This window comes from Lycorma delicatula, chromosome 8, assembly GCF_047948215.1.
Source record: "Lycorma delicatula isolate Av1 chromosome 8, ASM4794821v1, whole genome shotgun sequence".
Classification (NCBI taxonomy): Eukaryota; Metazoa; Arthropoda; class Insecta; order Hemiptera; family Fulgoridae; genus Lycorma; species Lycorma delicatula.
The window spans coordinates 80783967-80807000 of NC_134462.1; the positions used below are offsets into that span (position 1 = coordinate 80783967).

The 23034-nt window shown below is 31.2% G+C and overlaps 1 protein-coding gene across 1 annotated transcript in view; it reads right to left on the reverse strand.

Moving 5' to 3' along the window:
* Positions 1-9719: 9719 nt before the first annotated feature.
* Positions 9720-23034, reverse strand: part of snRNP-U1-70K (small ribonucleoprotein particle U1 subunit 70K) — a 53046-nt gene continuing 39731 nt past the window's right edge. Inside the window, exons 7-10 of the mRNA XM_075374259.1 lie at positions 21006-21294; positions 15378-15557; positions 11627-11703; positions 9720-10101 (exon numbers count right to left, since the gene is read on the reverse strand). Coding sequence (XP_075230374.1) covers positions 9944-10101; positions 11627-11703; positions 15378-15557; positions 21006-21294 — 704 coding nt within the window. The 3' untranslated portion in view covers positions 9720-9943. The remainder of the gene's footprint in view (positions 10102-11626; positions 11704-15377; positions 15558-21005; positions 21295-23034) is intronic.

Below are 23034 nucleotides of genomic sequence, written 5' to 3' on the forward strand. Positions count from 1 at the left end.
GAAAGCAATGGAAAACTACAGCTTCTTTTCTTCAAGAAAATGTAACTCTCTGTAGTAACAAATACGGAGGCGCGTTCCTTGGTAAAATATTCTGGAGGTAAACTAGTCCCCCATTTCGATTTCCAGGTGGGGACTACTAAGGAAGAAGTCACCAAAAAATTAAAAAAATAACATTCTAAGAGTCGGAGCATAGAATGTTGGAAGTCTAAAAAAGGTTGGTAGGTTAGAAAATTTAAAGAGGGAAATGGATAGATTAAATTTAGATGTAGTAGGAATTAGCGAGGTTCAGTGGGAAGATGAAAACGACTTTTGGTCAGGTGATTTTAGAATAATTAATACAGCTTCAAATAAAGGGCAGGCAGGAGTGGTTTTGTAATGAACAAGAAGTTAGGGAAGAGGGTAGAGTATTTCAAAATGCATAGCGACAGAATCATCGTAATAAGGATAAAATCAAAACCTAAGCTGATGATTGTTAACATCTGTCTGCCTACAAGTATCCATGATGATGAGGTAGAGTGTGTATACAAAGAAACTGACGAAGAAATTAAACAGACAATTGCTTCGTCAGTTTCTTTGTATACACACTCTACCTCAAAAGGGGATGAAAATTTAATAATAGTTAGAGATTGGAATGCAGGCATTGGAAAAGGCAAGGAAGGAATTATTGTGGGTGAATATGGGCTGGGCAAAAGAAATTAAAGAAGGAATCGACTTATAGAGTTTTGCACAAAGTATAATTTAATAATTGCCAACACCCAGTTTAAAAATCATAACAGAAGAATATAACCATGGAAAAAGCCAGGTGATATTGCAAGGTATCAGATAGACTATATCATGGTTAAGCAAAGATTTAGAAATCAACTCATCGACTGCAAAGTTTACCCTGGAGCAGGACATTGATGGCGACCATAATCTGGTGAAAATTAAATGTAGATTGGGGTATAAAAACCTGAAGAAAAGGTACTAGATGATCAGTGGAATTTAGAAAAGCTTGAGGAAGAGGAGGTAAAGAAGAATTTTGAGGACATCACAAGAGGTCTGAGTAAAAAAGATAAGGTAGAAAATGTAGAAGGGGAAATGTTAAAAATGAAATTCTTAAATCAGAGAAACGAACTTGGGCCTAACAAAGAGAACTGGTAGAAAACCTTGGATATCAGAGGATAAATTGCAGCTGATGGATGAACATAAAAAATATAAGAATGCTAGTGATGAAGAAAGTAAAAGGAATTACCGACAATTAAGAAATACTATAAACAGGAAGTGCAAAGTAGTGAAAAAAGAGTGGATATTAAAGAAAAGGGTTCAGAAGTGGAAGTGAAAGTAGACGGAGCATACAGGAAAGTTGTTAAGGAAAATTTTGTGGTACATAAATTAAAATCTAATAATTGGTACACAGATTTATAATACGAAAGGAAAGGTTGATAGGTAAGTGGAATATATTAAAGAGTTATAACGAGGAAATTAATTAGAAAATGATGTTATAGAGGAAGAAGAGGAAGTCAAAGAGGATGAAAGGGGAGAAACAATACTGAGATCTGAATTTAAGAGCGTTAAAAGATTTGAATGGCAGAAAGGCTCCTGAAATAAGACGGAATACCTGCAGAATTACTGCGCAGTGTAGGTAAGGAAGCGACAGATTATACCAACTGGTATGTAATATTTACTAAAAAGGGGAAGTTCTATCAGACTTCAAAAAGAGTGTTATAGTCATGATACTAAAGAAAGCGGAGCAGATAAATGTGAAGAATACAGAACAATTAGCTTAACTAGTCATCCATCAAAAATCTTAACTAGAATTCTGTACAGAATTGGGAGGATAGTGGAAGAAGTGTTAGAAGAAGACCAATTTGGTTTCAGGAAAGTATAGGGACAAGGGAAACAATTTTAGCCCTCAGATTAATTGTAGAAGAAAGATTAAAGAAAAAAAAACCAACATACTTGGCAATTACAGACTTAGAAAAGGCATTTGATAATGTACACTGGAATAAAATGTTCAGCATTTTAAAAAATTAGGGTTCAAGTACAGAGACAGAAGAACAATTACTAACATTTACAGGAACCAAACAGCAACAGTAATAATTGAAGAACATAAGAAAGAAGTAATAAAAAAGGTAGTCTGACAAGGATGTTCCTTATCCCAGTTATTTTTTAATCTTTACATTGAACTAGCAGTTAATAATAAATAAAAATTCAGATCTGCAGTAACAGTACAAGGTAAAAAGATAAAGATGCTATGATTTTCTGATGATATAATAATTCTAGCTGAGAGTGAAAAAGACTTAAAACAAACAATGAACGGCATGGATGAAATCCTACGCAAGAACTACCGCATGAAAATAAACAAGAACACAAAAGGAATGAAATGTAGTAGAAATAATGTAGATGAACCACTGAATATAAAAATTGGAAAAGTAAAGATTACAGAGGTAGAAGAATTTTGTTATTTGGGAAGTAGAATTACTAACGATGGACGAAGAAGGAGCGATATAAAATGCCGAATAGCACAAGCAAAGCAAGCCTTCATTCAGAAATATAATTTGTCTACATTAAACTGAAAAACGCTTTTGCATTATCATCGCCTGGAACAAACATAATACAATATTATAAAAGACAACATTTAAATAATTTATTATTAAATAGTTGAATACAGATGTAGGGCCTTAAGAAACAAGACATTCGTTATCATCATCGTACTTTTCCTAGAATATCTTGGATATTAACTTCTAATTTAAATTTACATCACAATGCCGCTTAACACACACAGTCCACAAGTATGTGGTGTATTGTTAATTGTCATAAATGAATATATCAGTCTAACTCATTAGGTATATCCATGTGTAAGATTAGTAGGCCCTACTTGTAAACTGCTAATAACTTCTCTATGATTATTCCAGGTTGAAGAGCTCCATGACAGCACAGTATCCTTGATGAGTTTGAGTTTATTATCTACAGTAATAGTCCAGTCACCTTGCCACCTTCCTAATAGTGTGTTTAATAGAACTAATAAAGTTGGTAGCAGTAAAATGGATGATGAAAGACAATTGACTACACGCATCTTTAGCAGTGAAATCCACACGTTCAATACCTGGGATTTTCACATGGCTAGGGATCCAGCAGAAACTCATTCGTGTGTTGCAACAGTTAAACTCAGCGATTGCATGTTACGAATAGGATGACGATAGAATGTTTAAAATAACAATCTTCTAAGCTTGAAGTGCACTACACGAATCACTACAAATGAGGATGTGACGGTATTTTGGGTTAATGATATTGAAAGCCTTATTGATAGCGTACAGTTCAGCATTGTAGACACCTGTAATACGAGGTAGATTGAACATATACATTCTGTCAATTACAACAAGAGTGGTATAATTGTGTTTCGATCCATCTGTGTATAATACTGCATCTGGATTTGTCTTCAACAGAAATTGGTAAAACATTGCTGAAAGATGATACGAGTTTTTGATTTTCTTTGTTATATATAGTGAGGTCAAAATTAAAATTTATCAGGTCGACTCTCCATGGAGGATATAAATACGGATAGGTTGGGAAAATAGGTGTCAAAATTTAAAAGTACAGTAAACACCAGGCACAAACACTCATTGGTGGTGTACAACATGTATGGTTGGTTTTCATATTGAGAATTTTCGTAAATGAGAATTTGCAAGGACTATTTAAAAACTGGGTGATTTGGTTGTTCTTTAAGATGGGCAGAGTAAGATGCTAGCAGTTTGTTGAGCTCCATGAAGTATGGTGGGCACTAAGATCCTGAACTATTAATAACAGAGATGGAATTTGGACAAGGAGATTTTGTATATCTAGTGCATTGAACTTCGAGATTGGCAAGAGATATAGACTGCAGATATGCAATTTGAAAAGGACAGACATTTTCATGGCAGCTGCAGGTATGCGAGTAATTAATTAGTGATATCCTTTTAGCTGACACCCCATTCTGCATGAGACTGTCATATCTCTTACAGAAATAGCCCCTGAATGTTACTACATCTTGTTGCAGTAGGTACGTTTCTTGGAAGTACATTATTAAAGGTTTTTGTGCATGCATCGATGCTTTAACATCTTCAATGTGTGATCGAAGATCTTAAAAGTTCCACTGGATATATTAATAAATGATGGTAAACTATAGATATAGAATTACAGATACATATACACACACAAGGTCTGTTCAAAAAATATGTAGACGGACGACATAAAACAAAATGTACTTTATTTAGAAGTTACTTGTCTGGGTCCCCTTCAAAGTACTCTCCTCCCCGACGCACACACTTATCCCAACAGTGTTTCCACTTTAGGAAACAGTCCTGGAACGCTTCTTTTGTGATGTTCTTCAGTTCCTTCATTGCATTTTACTCAATCTCGGGAATCGTCTCAAATCTTCTTCCTTTCAAAGGTCTTTTGAGTTTGGGGAACCAGAAGTCACAAGTAGTGAGGTCAGGTGAGTAGGGTGGGTGGGGAAGAGCAGTGATCAAGTGTTTGGCCAAAAACTCACAAGTTCTGGGGGCTGAATGGGCTGGAGCATTGTCGTGATGAAAAAACCAGTCACCACTCTTCCACATTTCTGGCCTTTTCTATCGGATAGCATCCCGCAGACATTTGAGAACTTCAATGTAGTAAGTCTGGTTCACTGTGGAGCCTTTGGGAGGAGGTACTCGTGGTGGACTATGCCCTGAGCATCAAAAAAACTGCCAACATCACCTTCACATTGGAACGAACTTGGCGAGCTTTTTTTGATCTGGGAGATGTTTCACCCACCTACTGGGTTGACTGAACCTTTGTTTCCATCACCTGTTATGATCCTCGACAAGAAAAGAACTTTTTATCTTCTGAAGATGAAAAGCAATTCTTGACAAGCTTTTTGGTCGTCCGTCATCAGGCATGGAACTAATTTTGCAGCAACGTGGTGCATCTTCAATTTTTCGGTCAAAATCTCGTAACATTCCAACTGATATTCCATACTCTTCAGCAAGCTCTCTTGATGGTCAGACGTCAATTTGCCTGAACCAGGGTATTGATTTTGTCTACGTGTGAGTCGTCAGTTGACGTGGAAGGATGTCCACAACACTCATCATCTTCAATTGACTGACAACTATCTTTAAAACATATCGCATGCTTCATGGAAACATCACCGTAAGCCGTCTTGAGCATATCAAAAGTTTCACTTGCAGATTTTCCGAGTTTAACACAAAATTTCACGGCAACTCTTTGCTTGTTCAAGTCACTCATTCTAAAATCCGCCAAATGAAAAAATACTCTTCACAAACAACCGCGTAGATAAGCATTAAAAAAACTGTGTTGTAATCAGCTGATCTGTATGAACATGGCAACGTAAAGCAGATTTGACTGAACCAACTGGACCCAAGCATTTCAAACAGTCTACGTATTTCTTGAACAGACCTTGTGTGTGTGTGTATGTATATATATATAAATTAGTTAACAGGTAATTTGGTTTTTCTTTTTAGAACTTTTCCTCAATTATATCCATTACTATATGAGGTGATGATAGGGGAGATTTTGAAAAATGGGAAGTTGCAGATGACAACCCAGAGGAGGATGTTTGCATAGGGGTCCCTTAACTGTGAACTTATTGGATGGCTTACCATCAACTGTATTCATTCCTGCCTGTAAAGGCAAAAAAACTTTAGGGACAGGAGTTTTCACAGGTATTCCACTAGTGTTATCTTAGCTCTGAGATAGTGGCTATGAGTGAAGAAACTTGATCACGTAACATCTGAACAAGCTTTTTAACTTGTTGCAGGATACACACTATTGATTAACAGCATTTTCAGGGACTTGTCTTGATGAAGTAATAGCAAATGAGAACTCTGATTTAACCAGGTTACAAGAATTCAACGACTTTTATACTCTGTAATGGTTCATGTCAAATTTTCCTTTCTATTGTCCAAATCATTAGCTGCATGAATTAAATATTCTTCAATCTTCTCTCTAAACTAGAGGTAGTAAAAAACTGCAGATTGGTGCACGTTTAGAGATCCCTTAGATGTTCAATCCACGAAGCTGCATATATCAATCATGTGAAATATTATCTCCCAGTTCACTTCTACTGCTAATTCTATACATGATAATAACTCTGTCAAGAAAGTCAATGCTTCCTATATTTGTGTTGTATGAGTTCACCACTGATTATATTATATAAACATATTTAGTCTTTTTTTGACAATTGCTCGTTCCTGAAGCAAAGTTTCATCTTTAGTTGAAATAAATGGGACTGGCCAATTATTGAACAAATTAGACCTTCACACTACATACAGACTGATCAACAGATCCTCTAGCCTCCTTTTGCATTACCACGTCAGCTTTTAATTTACTGTCTTTAGAAATTCTTTTCATTTGTATGGTACAAATTGCTTGACATTCTATCTGAAAATGCATAACATCAAATAGAGCAACAGATTTAAAAAATCTGTCCACGTAAAGGGTGACCCCAAGATGGCAAGGTTTCTGTAAGCTTTAGAACTGATTGACAGCTAGGACTTAGCTGGCAGCCAATATGCACACATTCAAAAATCTGATGTGGACATCACATGACTTTCTTGTATGCCTATTAGATTACACATACACATTTTTTGCTGCACTTCATTTAGAGTTATTTCACTTGAAAGTGAGATATGATCCCCCAATTCTTTAACAAAGTGGACAGTTACCCAATTGCATTGTGGTGGACACCACATTGCATCACATTTCTTTATGGTGTCCATATCAACATTTTAAATTATTAGTTTATAAATTAATTTTTTTCACGTTGCTCAAGTAGTTATGTGGTGTAAGTGAAAACATGTCAGATCTGTAACCATGCACACATCAGTTCAAATCCGACTTCATATACATACATTTTTAACTTTTTTTTTTTTTTTTTTTTAATTGAAAAGTACTTAAAACTATTTTACTAATAACTTCTGATATTTTTTCATTATTATTATTTATTGTAAAATTAGTTTTACAACCAATTAATAAATCAATATATTTAAATTAACAAAAAAAAAAAAAGGTTGTATATGAAGTTGAATTCGAACCAATGTGCATTCTCCTAGTAAAATCCAAATATTTCATTAATTAAAATTTTATTTGGCTATAACTCTAAAACCATGAAAATAAGTACTATTTATATATATTGAAAAGCTCTCAATGAGGACTTATTACTGCAGTTAAGAAAAGTTAAAAATTCAAATTTTTTGGATCTTAGACTTTTTTAGATACTTTTGGTTCATTCGTCTGTAATCAAAAGGGAAGGTGCACAACTAGATGTTACAACAGTCCTAAATCCAAAATTTCAAAATCCTGTGGCTCATTTTTGAGTTATGCGAGATATGTACGTATGTACAGACATCACACCAAAACCAGTCAAAATGGATTCAGGGATGATCAAAATAGATATTTCTGTTGAAATCTGAAAACCAAAATTTTTCATGATCACAATACTTCCTTTACTTTGTACAAGGAAGTAACAATGGGTGAATTTTCCAAAATTTGTCAATGTCCTCTACTTGCTGAAGTACAATATGGTCATCTAAAATTTTTAGACTTGTATTAAAAAATACCTGTCCTTAGATGTTATCTGCAATTACAGGGACTCTAGCCTTTTTTGCCCAATACATTCTAATTCTTGGGTAACCAATGAATGTTCTGGAGCAGAAAGGGTCGCCAGAACAGGGGAATGTAGTACATTCATTACTATCTCTACTGCTATCAGTATTAATATTCAAATCCTCTATCCTGTTAAACAAAACAGCTAGATCATGATTTTCATCAGACAATTCAGCATCTGATGTACTGTCATCAAGTACCTCATATATGAATTTCTCCAAATGAGCATTATCTGTAACACAAAAATAAAAAAAAATGTATTGTTAGAAAAATATTCATATGAAATTATTTCTCAGAAAAAATAGTACTGCTAAGATTTTAGATCTTTACAATCATTGTTAATATTTTTTTGAATATTAAAATTTGTGAATAATTTTATTCAAAATTTCTGAAAATTACAGCAAGAATGATTGCTGAAAAATGCAGTAAATAATTCAAAATCATGTAGTAATAATCTTTTGCATTTACACAAGTCATGGTAGCTTAAGAAGTTTTTTTATAAAATATGGAGAAACTCATTAAACTTCTATTTAATTTAAGAAAAGTTGTTTCATTTTTATTACATGCAAACAAAAATTATTGCCAGCTTTAATGTTTTAATTTTCAAAACCAAGTGTATATTATTAATCAAAAAATTACAGTTTATATTTGATTCACCCTCGTAGTAGCATGATTGTAAGTTCCAAATATTGTATTTAGTCCTTTAATTAAATAAATTTAATTTTTTCAATTAATAAATAAAAATATTTAATTCTTTTAATAAATAAATATCACAACAAAAATGGAAAACATAATTACGTATTTTATTTAAAACTTACCAGGTACTCGTTTTTGTTGGCCACTGCAGGATGCCGTTTTTAAAAACTGTACTGCTAGTAGGCAAATGAAGTTTTCTACCCACCTATACGACTGATGTGTGCTGCAATCTCTTGAGAACTGTAAACGCTAAATACCAATACTACCAACTAATTCAAAAATTAAAAACCATTATAACATCTTATGTGTCTTGTAGATGAAGCCAGGCTTGGAGGAGAACCCACTTGGTTTGTCTAGTGGTGAACGTGTCTCCCCAAATCACTTGATTTGGAAGTCGAGAGTTCTAGCTTTCAAATCCTAGTAAAGTCAGTCATTTTTATACGGATTTGAATTCTAGATTGTGGACATCGGTGTTCTTTGTTGGTTGGGTTTCAATTAACCACAAATCTCAGGAGTGGTCGAACTGAGATGTAGAAGACTATACCTCATGTACACTCATACATATCATCCTCTAAAGTAATACCTGAATGGTAATTCCCAGAGGCTAAACAGGAAAAGGAAAAGACCTGAGGAGGTTAAAGTTAGTGTTTCTGTTTTTAATTAACATGTTTAAGTCAACTGTAAGACTCATTCACCAATTGTGAAATCAAGTCTGTAAATTTATTTTTTGATTGCTAGGATTGTGCAGTTTAGTATAATTCAACAAAGGATTTAAGATGTGTAGTGAATGTTTGATCTGTGATAATATGGTTAAGATGTAAGTTTGAATGTTAACTAAAAGACAAGAGAATACACATGATGAAACTATAAATGGTTGGTATCTTTGGTGAATACTGTGAATAGTAGAACCAGTAAAAATGTTTGTATGGACTAATATCCCTCAATTTCCACATTCTTATTAATTTCCTGAAATTTCACAATCTGTGCAGCATAAAATCATTACATTATATTTGAATTATTAAAAAAAAAGTGTGCATATTTTGGAGTACTGGATGCTCAATAGGAACAGATGACTTACCATATCATAAGCATTTAGACATTTCATTTCTGGCATATTACCAAGAAGTTGAAATGTTGAGCCATGTTGTAATAACAGGAAACAAAATTAAAAATACAATTTGGTGTCTTTTTATTTAATAATGGAACTTTAAAACAATTATTCTTATTAAAAACAAAAATTAAAATTGAATATAGATTCAATATCTAATTAATGATGAAATTACACATTTTGTAGAAAATCAATTGCTACACAAGAATAAAAATTTGTATCTTTTCAAAACGAAACAAATCACTTTTGACATAAAAAAAGGATAGGTCTAAAATTACATGACAATAGAATAATATTAGAGTACTACCATTTTTATTGATGTACAATAAAGCATCATATATCAATTACAATGTAAACTAACATAATCTAACCTTTTTTTAAATTTAGTAATGGATCTTATAATAAAATTAAATAAATCGGCCATAATAAAAAATAAAAATAACTGGCTGATAATGATAAAATGGATTAAAAACAACGATGAGTATGATAATACAAAATAAAATTTACTTATAATTAATATTAATAATCCTCTTCATACTCATAATTATTTCTTCCATTTGGTTCTCTATCAATTGCCATATTTCTTTGTCCTCCATCATCTTCATCTTTCTCATACTTTACCATGTTTTCGTCATATTCAGCTTCATCATAATTATTTTGTGAATAATCAGGATAATCTGTATAAAAAAAAAAAAAAAAATAGAATGTGTTTCAATTAATTTATAAGAGGAATCAATATGTATAGAAATAATATACTTCATAAAAGTTAAAGATTAAACCCAAAGAAAAAACAAAATCAGATGGAAAGAACCTTCAATATAGATTAATTTGGGTGCAGTTTTGATTTGTTCTGACTTCACCTTACCGAGAAATTTTTAACGTCAGTGTTAACAAACAATAATTATAACTTTAAAAACAAATATTATTTTAATTCTGCATATAAAAAATTTCTTAATAACACATGTAAAATAAAAAGTTTAATAATGACAGTAACTACAGTTAATAATAAAACATTTATATATTCATACACATGAATACACATACTACCTTCTATTGTTACAATATGCCTGAGTACTTTTGTAAGTAGAATGCACAAATATAAGTTAATATTGATGGTTTTTCTTTAAAATAAGCTAACCTTCTATTTACAAAAATCTAAGCTAACAATAATATTAAATTTTGGGTCACATCATATAAAATTACAAAAAATATTTTTATGTGTAAAGATAAAAAGAGTTAATTTTGATAGACATGTTTTCCTATATGTTTATAAAATTATACTTTATTTCTCCTTTTCTGTGAACTAAATAATAGTCTTCGAAATACACTTTCAATATTCTTAATAAATTATTCTAATTTTTGTGTGCCAACAAATTTTTTAATTTGTGTTATGGAACTACTTATATTTAATAAAAAATCATGTTTGACATGATAGTTGGAGACAGTCATTATTTTGATTTTTATTGAGGCTTAATATAGCTGAAATAATCATTGAAATGAACTAAAATTTCATTACGTAAATATAAAAGTGCATATGTTAAGAAAATATTTTATTTTATATATTATTTTTAAGAAAGTTATTTTATTTATTATTAAGAAAGTTCAAAGGTCAGAAATTGCATATAGAAAAAAGTACATAACTGTATTTTCATACATTCTCTTTAGATCTAAACAATATATTTCTTAATTAAAACATAAAGCTGACCTCTGTGATAACGTCTTAAGCTTTTATCTGCAAGTCCTGGGTTCAAATTCCAGGCATGGTTTATAAAGCCAGGCATGGCTTGGTATTTTTCATAGCTAGAAAATTTCATTTTCACATTCCTATATACAAGTTTCAAAGTTTCTGTGGCGAATTTATGAATAATTCTCATTATAAAAAAAAACACAGAAGCAGGTTTCAATTTGGTATTCGTAACATTTTTATTTTTACCAATTACAAAATTTATAATAGATCAAATTTCTATCTCTTGTTTACGGGTTATGCAAATTTTTATCTGGGCTTAGTTTTAAGTTTTGGACATATCTAATTGATCAAATTTCAATCTTAACACTATTCTGAGATTTGTATATTGTGCACTGTGTATATTTTGTAGTATGGAAGTCAAGGGGACTAAAGAAGGAACTTCTTTTTACTACCTTAGAGCTTTATAAATTAAAAAATAATAATTATATATTTATTATTAAGGATTAAATACTTACCATCAGGAGGTTCTTGCTTAATTCGAACCTTCTCTTCGTAATCTGGATCACGCTCTCTACGCTCACGTTCCTTGTCCCTAATAAAAAATAGTTTTTACTTTTACTTTAAAATATATATATAATGTTAATTACATAAAAAAAATCAGTTTAACTGAATGTTTTAATATAATCTAACAGCTTCTTAGTAACCTAATCTTTACTTTCAGCATTTCAATGATGGCAAACTGGTTAAAAAAATCTAATTGCATGGATAAACATAGTCACAGATAAGATCTCAAATTAAAAGATACTGTAACTTGTTACTTCTATATCTATAAAAAATGGGTTTATTATTTTTTTAAATCTGTTATTTGACTGGTTTGATGCTATTCCATGTTATGCAAATTTTTTAATCTTATAACTGTATCAAACATCTTTATCTATCCATTTCATTTATCTTTGTCTTCCTTTACAGTTTTTTATCTTCTACAAATAATGATGAAAAACTGGATGACTTACAAATTGAGCCAACTAATCTAGATTGTCTCTTTACAAAATTTTTAACACTATCTGGTCTCTCCTATTTGTCTAACGGCCTCTTTGTTTTAAACTTCCTCAACCCACCTAATTTTCGGCATTGTCCTGTAACACCACATTTGCCCGCACTCTAATTTCTCAATGCTTCTATTCTTTTCTTTTTTAGTTTTCCTATAATTAATGATCTGTTACTGACATAATAAATTTCACTTAAATATTTTTTAAGAACATTGCTTTAATTTATAGCTTTTACATTTTTTTCTGAATGCTAGCAGACTTCTTTCCTGCATGAAAAGTTCTCCTTGCTTATGTTAGTTTGCTTTTGCTATTTACCTTACTATTTCCATCCACTGTAATTTTACTCCCAAAATAGTAAAATTTAATAATTACTGTTTTATAACATCCCATATCTCAATACCTTATTCCTCATTATCTTACTTTCTGTTGTACTTTTCTCCTTTAACTTATAAAATGCATATCTCAGCTAGCAATAAATCCTACCAATTCACCACAAATCCAACACCTTTCTTCTCTTTGGGCAATTAATACACTCTTAGATTTGTCTTTATTTTCCTGTACTCTTTGTTCAACATAACAGTTAAAAAGCAATGTCGACAGACTATATTTACCATTCCCACGCTTTGACTTTCTTCATTTTCTTTCTTATTGCAATTTGATCTTGTATAGATTGAACATAAGTTTTCTTTCACTATATTTCAGTCCATAATTTACCATAAAAAATATCTATTATATTCTTTTATATTTTAAACCAGAAAAAACAATAGTATTGACAGCAAAAAAAATAAAAAAGTTTTATTCTTTTTAATTTCCTGGCCTCATAATTCTAGAACTATGCTGCAAGAAGGAAAGTATGATAATCAGTCAAATTATGGGGCATGGTATTTTTTCATTTCTTAATGTTTCATAGCCCACAGACCTCAAAAAACAAAAAAATAATGGAGAGTAATGTTCATATGTACATACATATTTGTTGGCATGTTTGAAGCTTATTAACTTCTGACTGACTGGTTAAACCAATTTTGAGATCAATTCTCCAAGGAAGTATATAGTTTTTGAAGTCTATTTTTTCAAAATTTTGAAAATATAACCCCACTTAATATTAAGCTCAGTACATGTTTATGCATGCTTATCTTACCATTTAAAAAAAATTTGCCTCAAAATTCCCACCTTCCCCAAAAATTGAAAAATGCTTATTACTTACTATATGGTTATTAACCAAATTTTTTTTTTTTTTTTGTTTTACTTGTCTTATTAAGTAGTAGTGCCAAAGTGCCAAGTGAGCAAAAAAACGTTGGGGGGGCAATATTGGGGGAGGGGGTGCAGATGAAATTAAAAAATATTGATTTTTTGAATTTTCATACTTCTTTAGGTTTTAAAATTTATAATATTATTAAAGGTTTGAATAATAAACTTTTAGTAATAACATAATAAAATTTCATCATAACCCCCCCCCCCCCCCGTCTTAACTTTTTGTTATTTTTTAGTGAAATTTTTTTTAATTCCTCAATTTAACAAAGTAAGTGTTGAAAAATCAAAAAAAAATTCTTGGACGCGAGGGAGCAAAAAAATTGTAATTTTTTAAACTGGTTTTTCGGTTTATTTAAACATAAGCTACAACCTTAACATATGCCAATGATATTATATCAAAGTAGTGATATCAAGCTAAAAAAATTATAATTTTACAATAAAACCTGATCATAAATTACCTCCATCCCCCCAAAAAAATTTAGATAACTTTTTTCATGTGTAATTATTTTCCCACAATTATTATTATCTTTTATGATCGCATAAGATCACTTCAGTCAGTCCATTATCAAAGTCTCTTCGATATGTCTGTTTGGGCCTTGAGGTTCTTCTAGTACCTTTATCATACATTCCATCTTTGCAGCTTTTCTAGTGTTCAGTTTTGAGTGTGAAGCGATAGTTTTTGTTCTTGATTTTCTTGTTTAATTTTATCTCATCTGTGGTGTCTTCCAGCTTCAGGCCAATTTCTTCAGATCCTCTTTTTTTCTCCGATTCACCTGCATCCAGTTTTGGTGTTTTTCGAATCAAGATAGGGCTGTACTAGCTGTTTTAGAAGTCTTGAATCTTGCATCCTCATATGTCTAAAGAATCCTAGACTCCTGTTACGTATGGAATCAGTGATGGGTTCTAACTCTTTGTACATGACTTTGTTGAGCACAATCCACCACTACCAGTTTTTCTGGTACTTTTTTTTATTGATGCAGGTTCTTCCAATTCTTCATTTGACTTTCTGGAGTCTGTCTGTCTGTCTTGTTCAAGATTGTTCATTCAGATGTAAAATTGTTTCTGCAGCATAAGTGGCTTCTGGTTTTATAACTGTTATAATGTCTTATTTTTGCATTTATTGATAAGCATTTTTTATTGTAAGTGTACCAGATTAATTTTTGGGCTTTAGGTAATTTGTTTCTAATTACTGGATCACTATATAAGAATAGATAACCAATGCCAGAAAAGGATTACAATGTCAGCTTTTTTTTTTTTATTTAACAGAAAATATAATTCTACAACTAAAACATTATATAAATACATATCATTTACTATTAATAAATAACTATGTAGAAAAATTTTTAATTCTTCCATAACATTTCCTAAATTTGAAATCATTACTATATATATTTTTTTAAACAAAGTAGTTCTATTATTGCAATCTGCATTCAATTTTTTCTTATTTTTTATATTTAGTTTAAAAATAATTTTAAAAAAGAGTAATAAATAATAAACAAAAAATTGTGCTTGCCTTCATTTAACTTTAACATACTAGTACACATGTTATGTAACGGATACTTTTGCAGTATTAACATCAGCAAGTCAAGCTGTGGCAGACGACTCGCTTCTTTAGTCTCAGAAAAACCTGCGTTTATGCCTTGAGTATAATTAATTAATAACTAAGTGGGAAAAACATAAACTCAGTCTCTTAGTTAAAATATTCCAGTTAAATCTGTAGACAATTTCTTGAAATCAAACTTTAGTGTTACAAATCAGTAAAGTCTAATATTTTAGGAAATTGATATATTGATAGCAAAATAATCAAGATTCAATAATTAATCAATTTCATTTTTATTTTGTAATGACAATGTCCCATAACATGCTACAACCCCAACAAATGTAAGTCAATCTTGATCATTAACAACAAGCTGAAATCATAATTATGACTTCAAAAACTTGAAAGGAATATTCATGATTTGCTTACCTATCACGATCACGATCCCTCCTGTCTCTCTTCCTGTCTCTATCACGTGAGTGGCTTCGTCTGCGTTTACGATCTCGATCGCGATCACGATCTCTCTCTCGTGGTCGTTCCTCAATTTCTTCAATATCAGGATCCTTAATGCGGTCCCTGCTTCTTCTCCTTTTTCTGTCCCTGGAACGACTGAAACAAGAAAAAAGAAAATACAGCAAAAAGCAATGTCACATAATGTACAATAGTTTACAGATTAAAACTACTTGGTAAATAAATCTTGAGAATTACCATTAAGTGTAATACTTATTATTTCTTCATGGAAAAATCTTAATGAAAATGAATTTACAAGTCTGAGTTAGTTTATTACAAAACTAATAGAATTCAAATCTTACACACAGAACAATGATTTTGAAATATTTACCACACAACCTCTATTTGGTTCTTACTCATAATTGAAAACATTAACTTCAAAATTGATAGGTGTAATCTAACATCTCTAGCTCACAGCACTTTTAATTATTAATGCTCAACTGTCCCAATTTTCTCAAAACATTTCTTTTTTATACTTAAGTCGGGATATTCACCACCAATTTAAACCTATTCTTACTCAACTGCACAGAAATTACCATTGCAATGTTACATGTTTTATTACAAACTTTTATAATAATAACTGAAGTATGTTTGAATTTCCTTATTTTGTAAAAGTACAATGTTCCTCAAACAGATTTATTTAATGTTAAATTATATTTGTTTTGTGACAGTTTCTTTCTTTTCCTGTTTAGCCTCCGGTAACTACTGTTGAATGAGAATGATATGTATGAGTGTAAATGAAGTGTAGTCTTGTACATTCTCAGTTCAACCATTCCTGAGATGTGTAGTTAATTGAAACCTAACCACCAAAGAACAACGGTATTCACGATCTAGTATTCAAATTTGTGTAAAAATAACTGGCTTTACTAGGACTTGAACGCTGGAACAATCGACTTACAATCAGCTGATTTGGGAAGACACGTTCACCACTAGACCAACCCGGTGGGTTTTGTGACAGTTTATCTGTAAGTAATCATGATTATTTCTGCTTCTTATAAATTAAGTGATGTTACAAAAATATATGAAATTGCAAAATATTTGAACATTATGGACAGTATTACCAGATTCTGTTAAAACACCTGCAGTTTAGAACCAATTTTTCCTCAGAACTGAAAAATATCACACTTAAATATTGCTAGCAAGATAAGCTACAAACATTACAAAAGAGGGTAACCCTCTTGATAGAAAAAAAAGATAGTTGACAGAAAAGAAGATAAAAAAAAAATTATAGTAGAGTGTACCTAGTAAATAACTCTGAAAGTAAGAAAACACTCTAAAACTATTTACAAAAATGTTACTTTAAGTTTAAAAATAGATTCCATTTTAATAGTAACCACCACAATCATCATCAATAGCAGCAGATATTGGTGAAATAATCTGGATATTAATTCTAGAACTTGAAATAAAGAAAAAATGTCATACAAACATATGTCTAAAAACACTTGTTATAGAATTATAGCTTCCAAACAACTTTGCCCAGATTTCAATTCCCTGGTGAAATGATACTGAAATTCTTAAGGCATTATATATGGAGTAAAAACTTGATGGTTTCTATGTTATCAAATAAAGCAGGTCCCAGAACTGTATCTTCCAGATTTTCATGAAAACTTAAAACAGAAAAAGTTTGGTGGTGAAAAACAAGTTTCTTTTAGTTTGAATTCAATAACTTTGTTACATGACTAATAAATGCATAAATTTTATTATTATTAAAACTTGTAGAGAATAGTTGTAAGAAAATTATTGCAATAAAGATGGATGAAATGTGGGGTACACAAGCAAAAACTAGACAAATGTTGAAGTGTCTGCTTGCATTCTCAATGCTGCTGCCCTCATCAAGGAATGCACAAACATAGGTTAGCGACAAAAAATGTAAGGAAGTGAGTTGAAATGCGCATCGATGTCAATGGTGGAATTTTCAAACACTTATTGTAAATTAATACAGTTTAAACCACAGTGAATAATTATATTTAAGTAAATAAATATTTTAATTTTTTAAAGGTTTAAATTTATTGTACTTCAAACAGCTATTTTTAATTGTTACAAATTTATAACATTTTTCTGATCTGTTATTAATAATAAAACATTTATCTTTATTTTTTGTTTTTCGTCACTGAATTTTTCTACTTTACATTGGATATCATGAAGACTACAGGACACAGTACTGGAACCTGTTTATTTAATTTTTCAGGCAAAATAAAACACACAGAAACCATCAAGTTTCCCACTTAAAAATTTAGTATGACCTCATTTCACCAGGAAAACTGAAATCTAGGCAAATTTTTTCACTAACCATAACTTGATAAAGTGTTTTCGAACATATGTTTATATGAACATTTTCCTTTTTCAAGCTCTAGAATCAGTTTCCAAATTAGTCTCTCTTCCTCCTGAATCACCTGTATGTACAGAGAAATCCAAAAGTTGCTAACACCAAAGTAATAAAAAAAAAAATCAGACAAAGTAATAATATTTAATATTTAAAGATTTATTTTCACAAAATAAGCTCAAAATGGCTGCCTTATATGCTTGTACAAATTCTTTTCACCATGTTTGAGGCCACTTTGTGGAGTACATGTACACTAAAGTTAATTTCCGTTATATTTATCTTTAGTTCCTCTAGTGTGTGCAGCCTGTTTTTATAGATCTTTCCTTTAAGATAACCCCAGAGGAAGAGATTTGGGGACATCAAATTGGGTGAATGTGGCAGCCATAATCCTTTAAAGATGATAATCACCAAAAAATTGAGTTCACCAGCAAGAAATGCATGGTTTCATTATATGTGTGATAAGTGGCACTGTCCAGCTGGAACCAACAATCAAGTTCATAATCTTCAAGAAGTGCAATAAACTGTGTAATGATGTCTTGGTACACAACATTGTTCTCTGTAGTTTCAAAGAAAATGGGGCCCACTATTCGATGACGGGATACAGCACACCACACTTTCTGAGTGTGTAAAGCGTTTTCATGGAAAAAAGTGGAATTTCAATTGACCAAATTCTAGTTTTGACTGTTCAAATTGCTACTAAGGTGAACCCATGCCTCAGTGAAAAAAACATGGCCAAGCTCTGCAATTCCATGGTTCCAACAAATGACCAAAACCTTGTACAGTACACTATGTGCCTTTTTTTATATAGTTCCTTCAATTTCTGAACACTGCGAACATGACATGCATGAACGTGTAACCGCTTCATCGCACTCTAACCTATGATATCAAATTTCACTTTCATATGAAATCTAAGAGTGTGCTGATAGTCTCCTCAAGCTTTTTGAAGGTAAACATTGCATCACATTCTTAACCTCAGCCAGTTTTTCTACAGCATAAGAGCGACTGGAAAAATAATGTTCAGCAATGAAAACTTGTTGCTCTTGGGAAAAACAACACATTTACCAAGCAATAAACAAAGCACTACTGCAAGCATTGTGTGATCAATTCACATCACAATGGCATCTAGGTTTGTTGTTAATAATCTTGGTGCTATCTTAAATGATAAATAGAACTTTTTCAAATATACTACTATTAATAGACACTTTAATTTTGAAATGCGCGATTTTATGATCACTTTTGGATCTCTCTGTATGTATGTATGTATATCTTGACTGCAAAATGCTACAAAATAAAAATTATATAACATTTATAAAAGTAAAAAATATAAACAAATGTCATTTTAATCAATCCTATGGAAAAACTTAAATTGGGGGATTTTTAAATGTTTTTTAAATATTATTTTCTCAATATCTACTGACGTTGATTATTGTCTAATAATTGAAATTTCTATACAGTTTTGAGATTTGTAATAAAATTACAGGTATAAGTACTTAAAATGTTGTAAAAAAAAAATTATTGACCATTTTCTTATTTTTCCATTATTTCAATAACTCTTTAGTGTAATTCTTTTTTTAAATGTCTAATAAAGGATTACATGATGCATGTATAACAATTAGTTAAAAAAGGTATGCCAGAAACAAGTGGAAGCTTTGATTAATACATAAGATTAAGATTTAGTAAATAAGAGTAATTAGTAAAATTTCTTTTTTCATTTGTCATATTGTTATGAAAATGACAAAATATGTTATAAAAATTGTCAATTATCCAGTAAATGAATTATAATCACATAGAAAGAAAGATATAACAGACAAAACTGACCAATTAATTTACAAATATTAATATGATTCAATCTGAAAACTTCCATTAAGTTATTCTACTGTAATATTAGATTAATCAAAAACAGTTGAATATTACTTACAAGTGCAATTAATACTTTGTTTTATAGAAATGAATACAATTTTAAAAAATGTCAAAAAATGATCAAAAATGTTCCACTGGAAGTGACTCACAAGTTCTTGGAGTTCTTCAAATACTGTGAGGAAAAGCATTGTCATGCAAAAAAACAACACCAGATGACTGCATACCGCAATGTTTGTTCAGAATGGCTCACTTAAGTTTCTTTAAAGTATTAGACTGCTGAAGTAATCATCGTATCAGATTCCATAAAATCGACTAGAACTCCCTTGGCATTCTAAAAAACTGTAGCCATAACCTTTCTTGGTGAGCCTTCTTCAGCTTGCATAGAGAACTGGTGTGGCCCTAGGCCATCAACTGTTGTTTCATTTTGGTGTTCACATGGGCCACCCAAGTTTCATCCTGTCACAATTCTCTTCAAAAAATACTCTCTTCCGCATTCATAGCATGAAAGGAAGTCCAAGGCAGAGCCCATTAGTTTGGTTCAATGGATTTTTGTGAGCATTTTTATAACCCACCGAGCACAGACCTTCAGTAGCCTAATTTATCAGCGACAATCTCATACAAAACTGTATGAGAAATTTTCAGAAATTTTTTCACTGATCTTGTCAGTGAAATTGACTTACTCACAACAGAAGGTCTACCACTCTTCTCTTCTCCATGGATGTTTGTCCTTTTATTTTTAAAAAATCAGATCCATTGTTGCACTACAGTTACTCATAACGTTTGGGCAAACACAATACACAACTGACGATGGATGTCTGCTGCCAAAACATTTTGTGCCCAAAGAAATCTTATGGCAGCATGCACCTCAAAACACATATTGCGGGATTTCCTACTGCAGCGCTCATGTTTTTATAACAAGCCAACGGGCTAAAGCATGCAGCAGCTCAAACTGACACAGCTGGAAGCGCACTGATTCAGAGTATGCTGATGTGTCAATGGCAGCAACACTAACACTACTAAAGCTATGCTACAACAGAGATTACTTTCTGAACTTCCCTCATGTAAATAAAACAATATTTTTTACTTTTTTCTATCTCTGTCAATTGGTTTATGCTATTGTTCATTTCTTCGAGCTGTGTGCAAATTGTATAACCATAATTGTAAAACCATTACATATACAATTCAAATGTAGTACATAATTATGTAATGTCCCAGTTAAATAATAAAAAATAGTAATTTTTATTTTTGTAGTGTAATAAACACATTAGATAGTGAATATTATTACTAATGAATTAATTTATTGACAGTCTTTAAGTTTTTACACTTAAACATAAATAAATTATTAATAACTGTTAAAAATGTACCTTCGAGTACGATGTTTTCTATCACGTTCCCGGCTACGTGAACGTCGTCGTTCTCTTTCTAATCTTTCTCTATCACGATCTCGTTCACGGTCACGATCACGTTCACGGTCTCTATCTCTTTCCCGTTCCCTGGTCCTACTTCTAACGCCTCTTCCTCCTCTATCTCTATCTGCAGCCTCTCTTTCTCTTTCAAGCCTGTATCGTTCCCTTTCACGTTCATTATCTTCTCTTCCAGAATGCTTCAAGTTCACTTCTGGCCCACCACGACGTGTTCCACCAAGACCACCACCTGTTAAAGAATTTAATGCATTTTAATATTTTTTATTTACAATAATTGGCTATTAACCTAATCAAAAGTAATTCTGATAAATGTTAACATACTGAAAAAAAAATTGATTATGCATTTAAGTGGGAAATTAATAACTTCACTAATTAAAAACATTTGTATTGCCCAATAAGATTTGTTTCCTTTCAATCTCTAATTGAGTATATTGTTATACTCAAAAAAATGTTTTCATTAAATTGACTTTTTTCCAGTTTAATTAGCTTCTGGACTAGCTAGTCTGCAGTTCAATTCCAGCCAAAGTTATGGCTTATTTCATATCATTTTATCCTCTTTGTTAAAATAAATGTGTAACATATGAAATACATATAATAAAAATTTAAGGACTGAACTGAAAGTAACTCCTATTACCGCTTTCTTCAAAATAATACGCATAAATTCATTGCTTTTACACAATCGCATAGAGCAACTTTTACTTCATAATGATGCCACTATCAAAAAAAGAATAATACGCATAAATTCATTGCTTTTACACAATCGCATAGAGCAACTTTTACTTCATAATGATGCCACTATCAAAAAAAGAAATGAAGTCATTTTTTAAAGGAAAGATCAACTGACATCTTACTGGGCGTGGTACTATTTCACTACTCTAACCCCTATCATGAAAATTAATTTCAAAAACAAACAACTGCTTTGTAAATCTTGAAAAAAATTAAAAACATTTAGTATAATAATAACAATAATTCTTAACTAACATATGTACATTTTTTCATCCATTTATTATATATATATATATATATATATATATATATATATATACCCGCAAATATACATGAGGGTCATTCAATAATTAAAGAAACAAAATAAACTAAAACTGTTTGATATTCAAGTTGGCACCTCCATATAAAATATAAGCAACTCGAAGAGAATTTCCATTATAACCTCTTTAATTTATTTTAAAGTGTTGGCTGTAATCACAGAAGAACGCCATGCTGGGATAAGATTTTTATTTTCTGTAGGTGTATATCAGGATGAAATTCACTTGGAGATGTGAAAACAATATGGCAAAAAGTGTATTTATTATTTGAGCAAGTTTTTTAGGTAGATTGAACAATTTAAATTGGAAAGAACAATTGTCATTAGTTTCAATCACAGTGGAAGACCAGCAGAAGTGTTGACTGATGCTTTCAAAAATTGCATTAATGACCTTCTCAAAATCAGAAAGACATCCAAAATTACATACATTTATATGGAACTTAAAACAATGGTTTTTTGCAGAAGGTTATTTTTAAATTGGATAACTTGTGAATAAACCTGGATACATCAATATGGGTTGGACTCCAAAAGCTAGAGTATGAAATTGGAAACATCCAAGTTTGCTTGCCAGGAAAAAATTCAAAAATTTTGTGTCAGTCAATATGTGATGCTCACAGTTTTTAAACTATAAGGGCCCAATCTATTTTGATTATTTGTGCTAGAAAATAAAGTGAAACCTATAATAAGGAGAAAATATCCTGGTTCTCAAAAAACATAATTCTTCTGCATTATAATGCCTGCTCTCACACCACTCAAAATTCATGGGAAGTTATTCAAAATGTGAGAGGGAATATGTTGACACAACTATCTTATAGTTTCGATCTTGCATTGCCAAGTTTTTTTTGTTCTCTTAAAATGTTTACATAGCACCAAGATCGGCAACAATGATCAAGCCAAAAATGGTTAAGACACCATGATGAACAATTC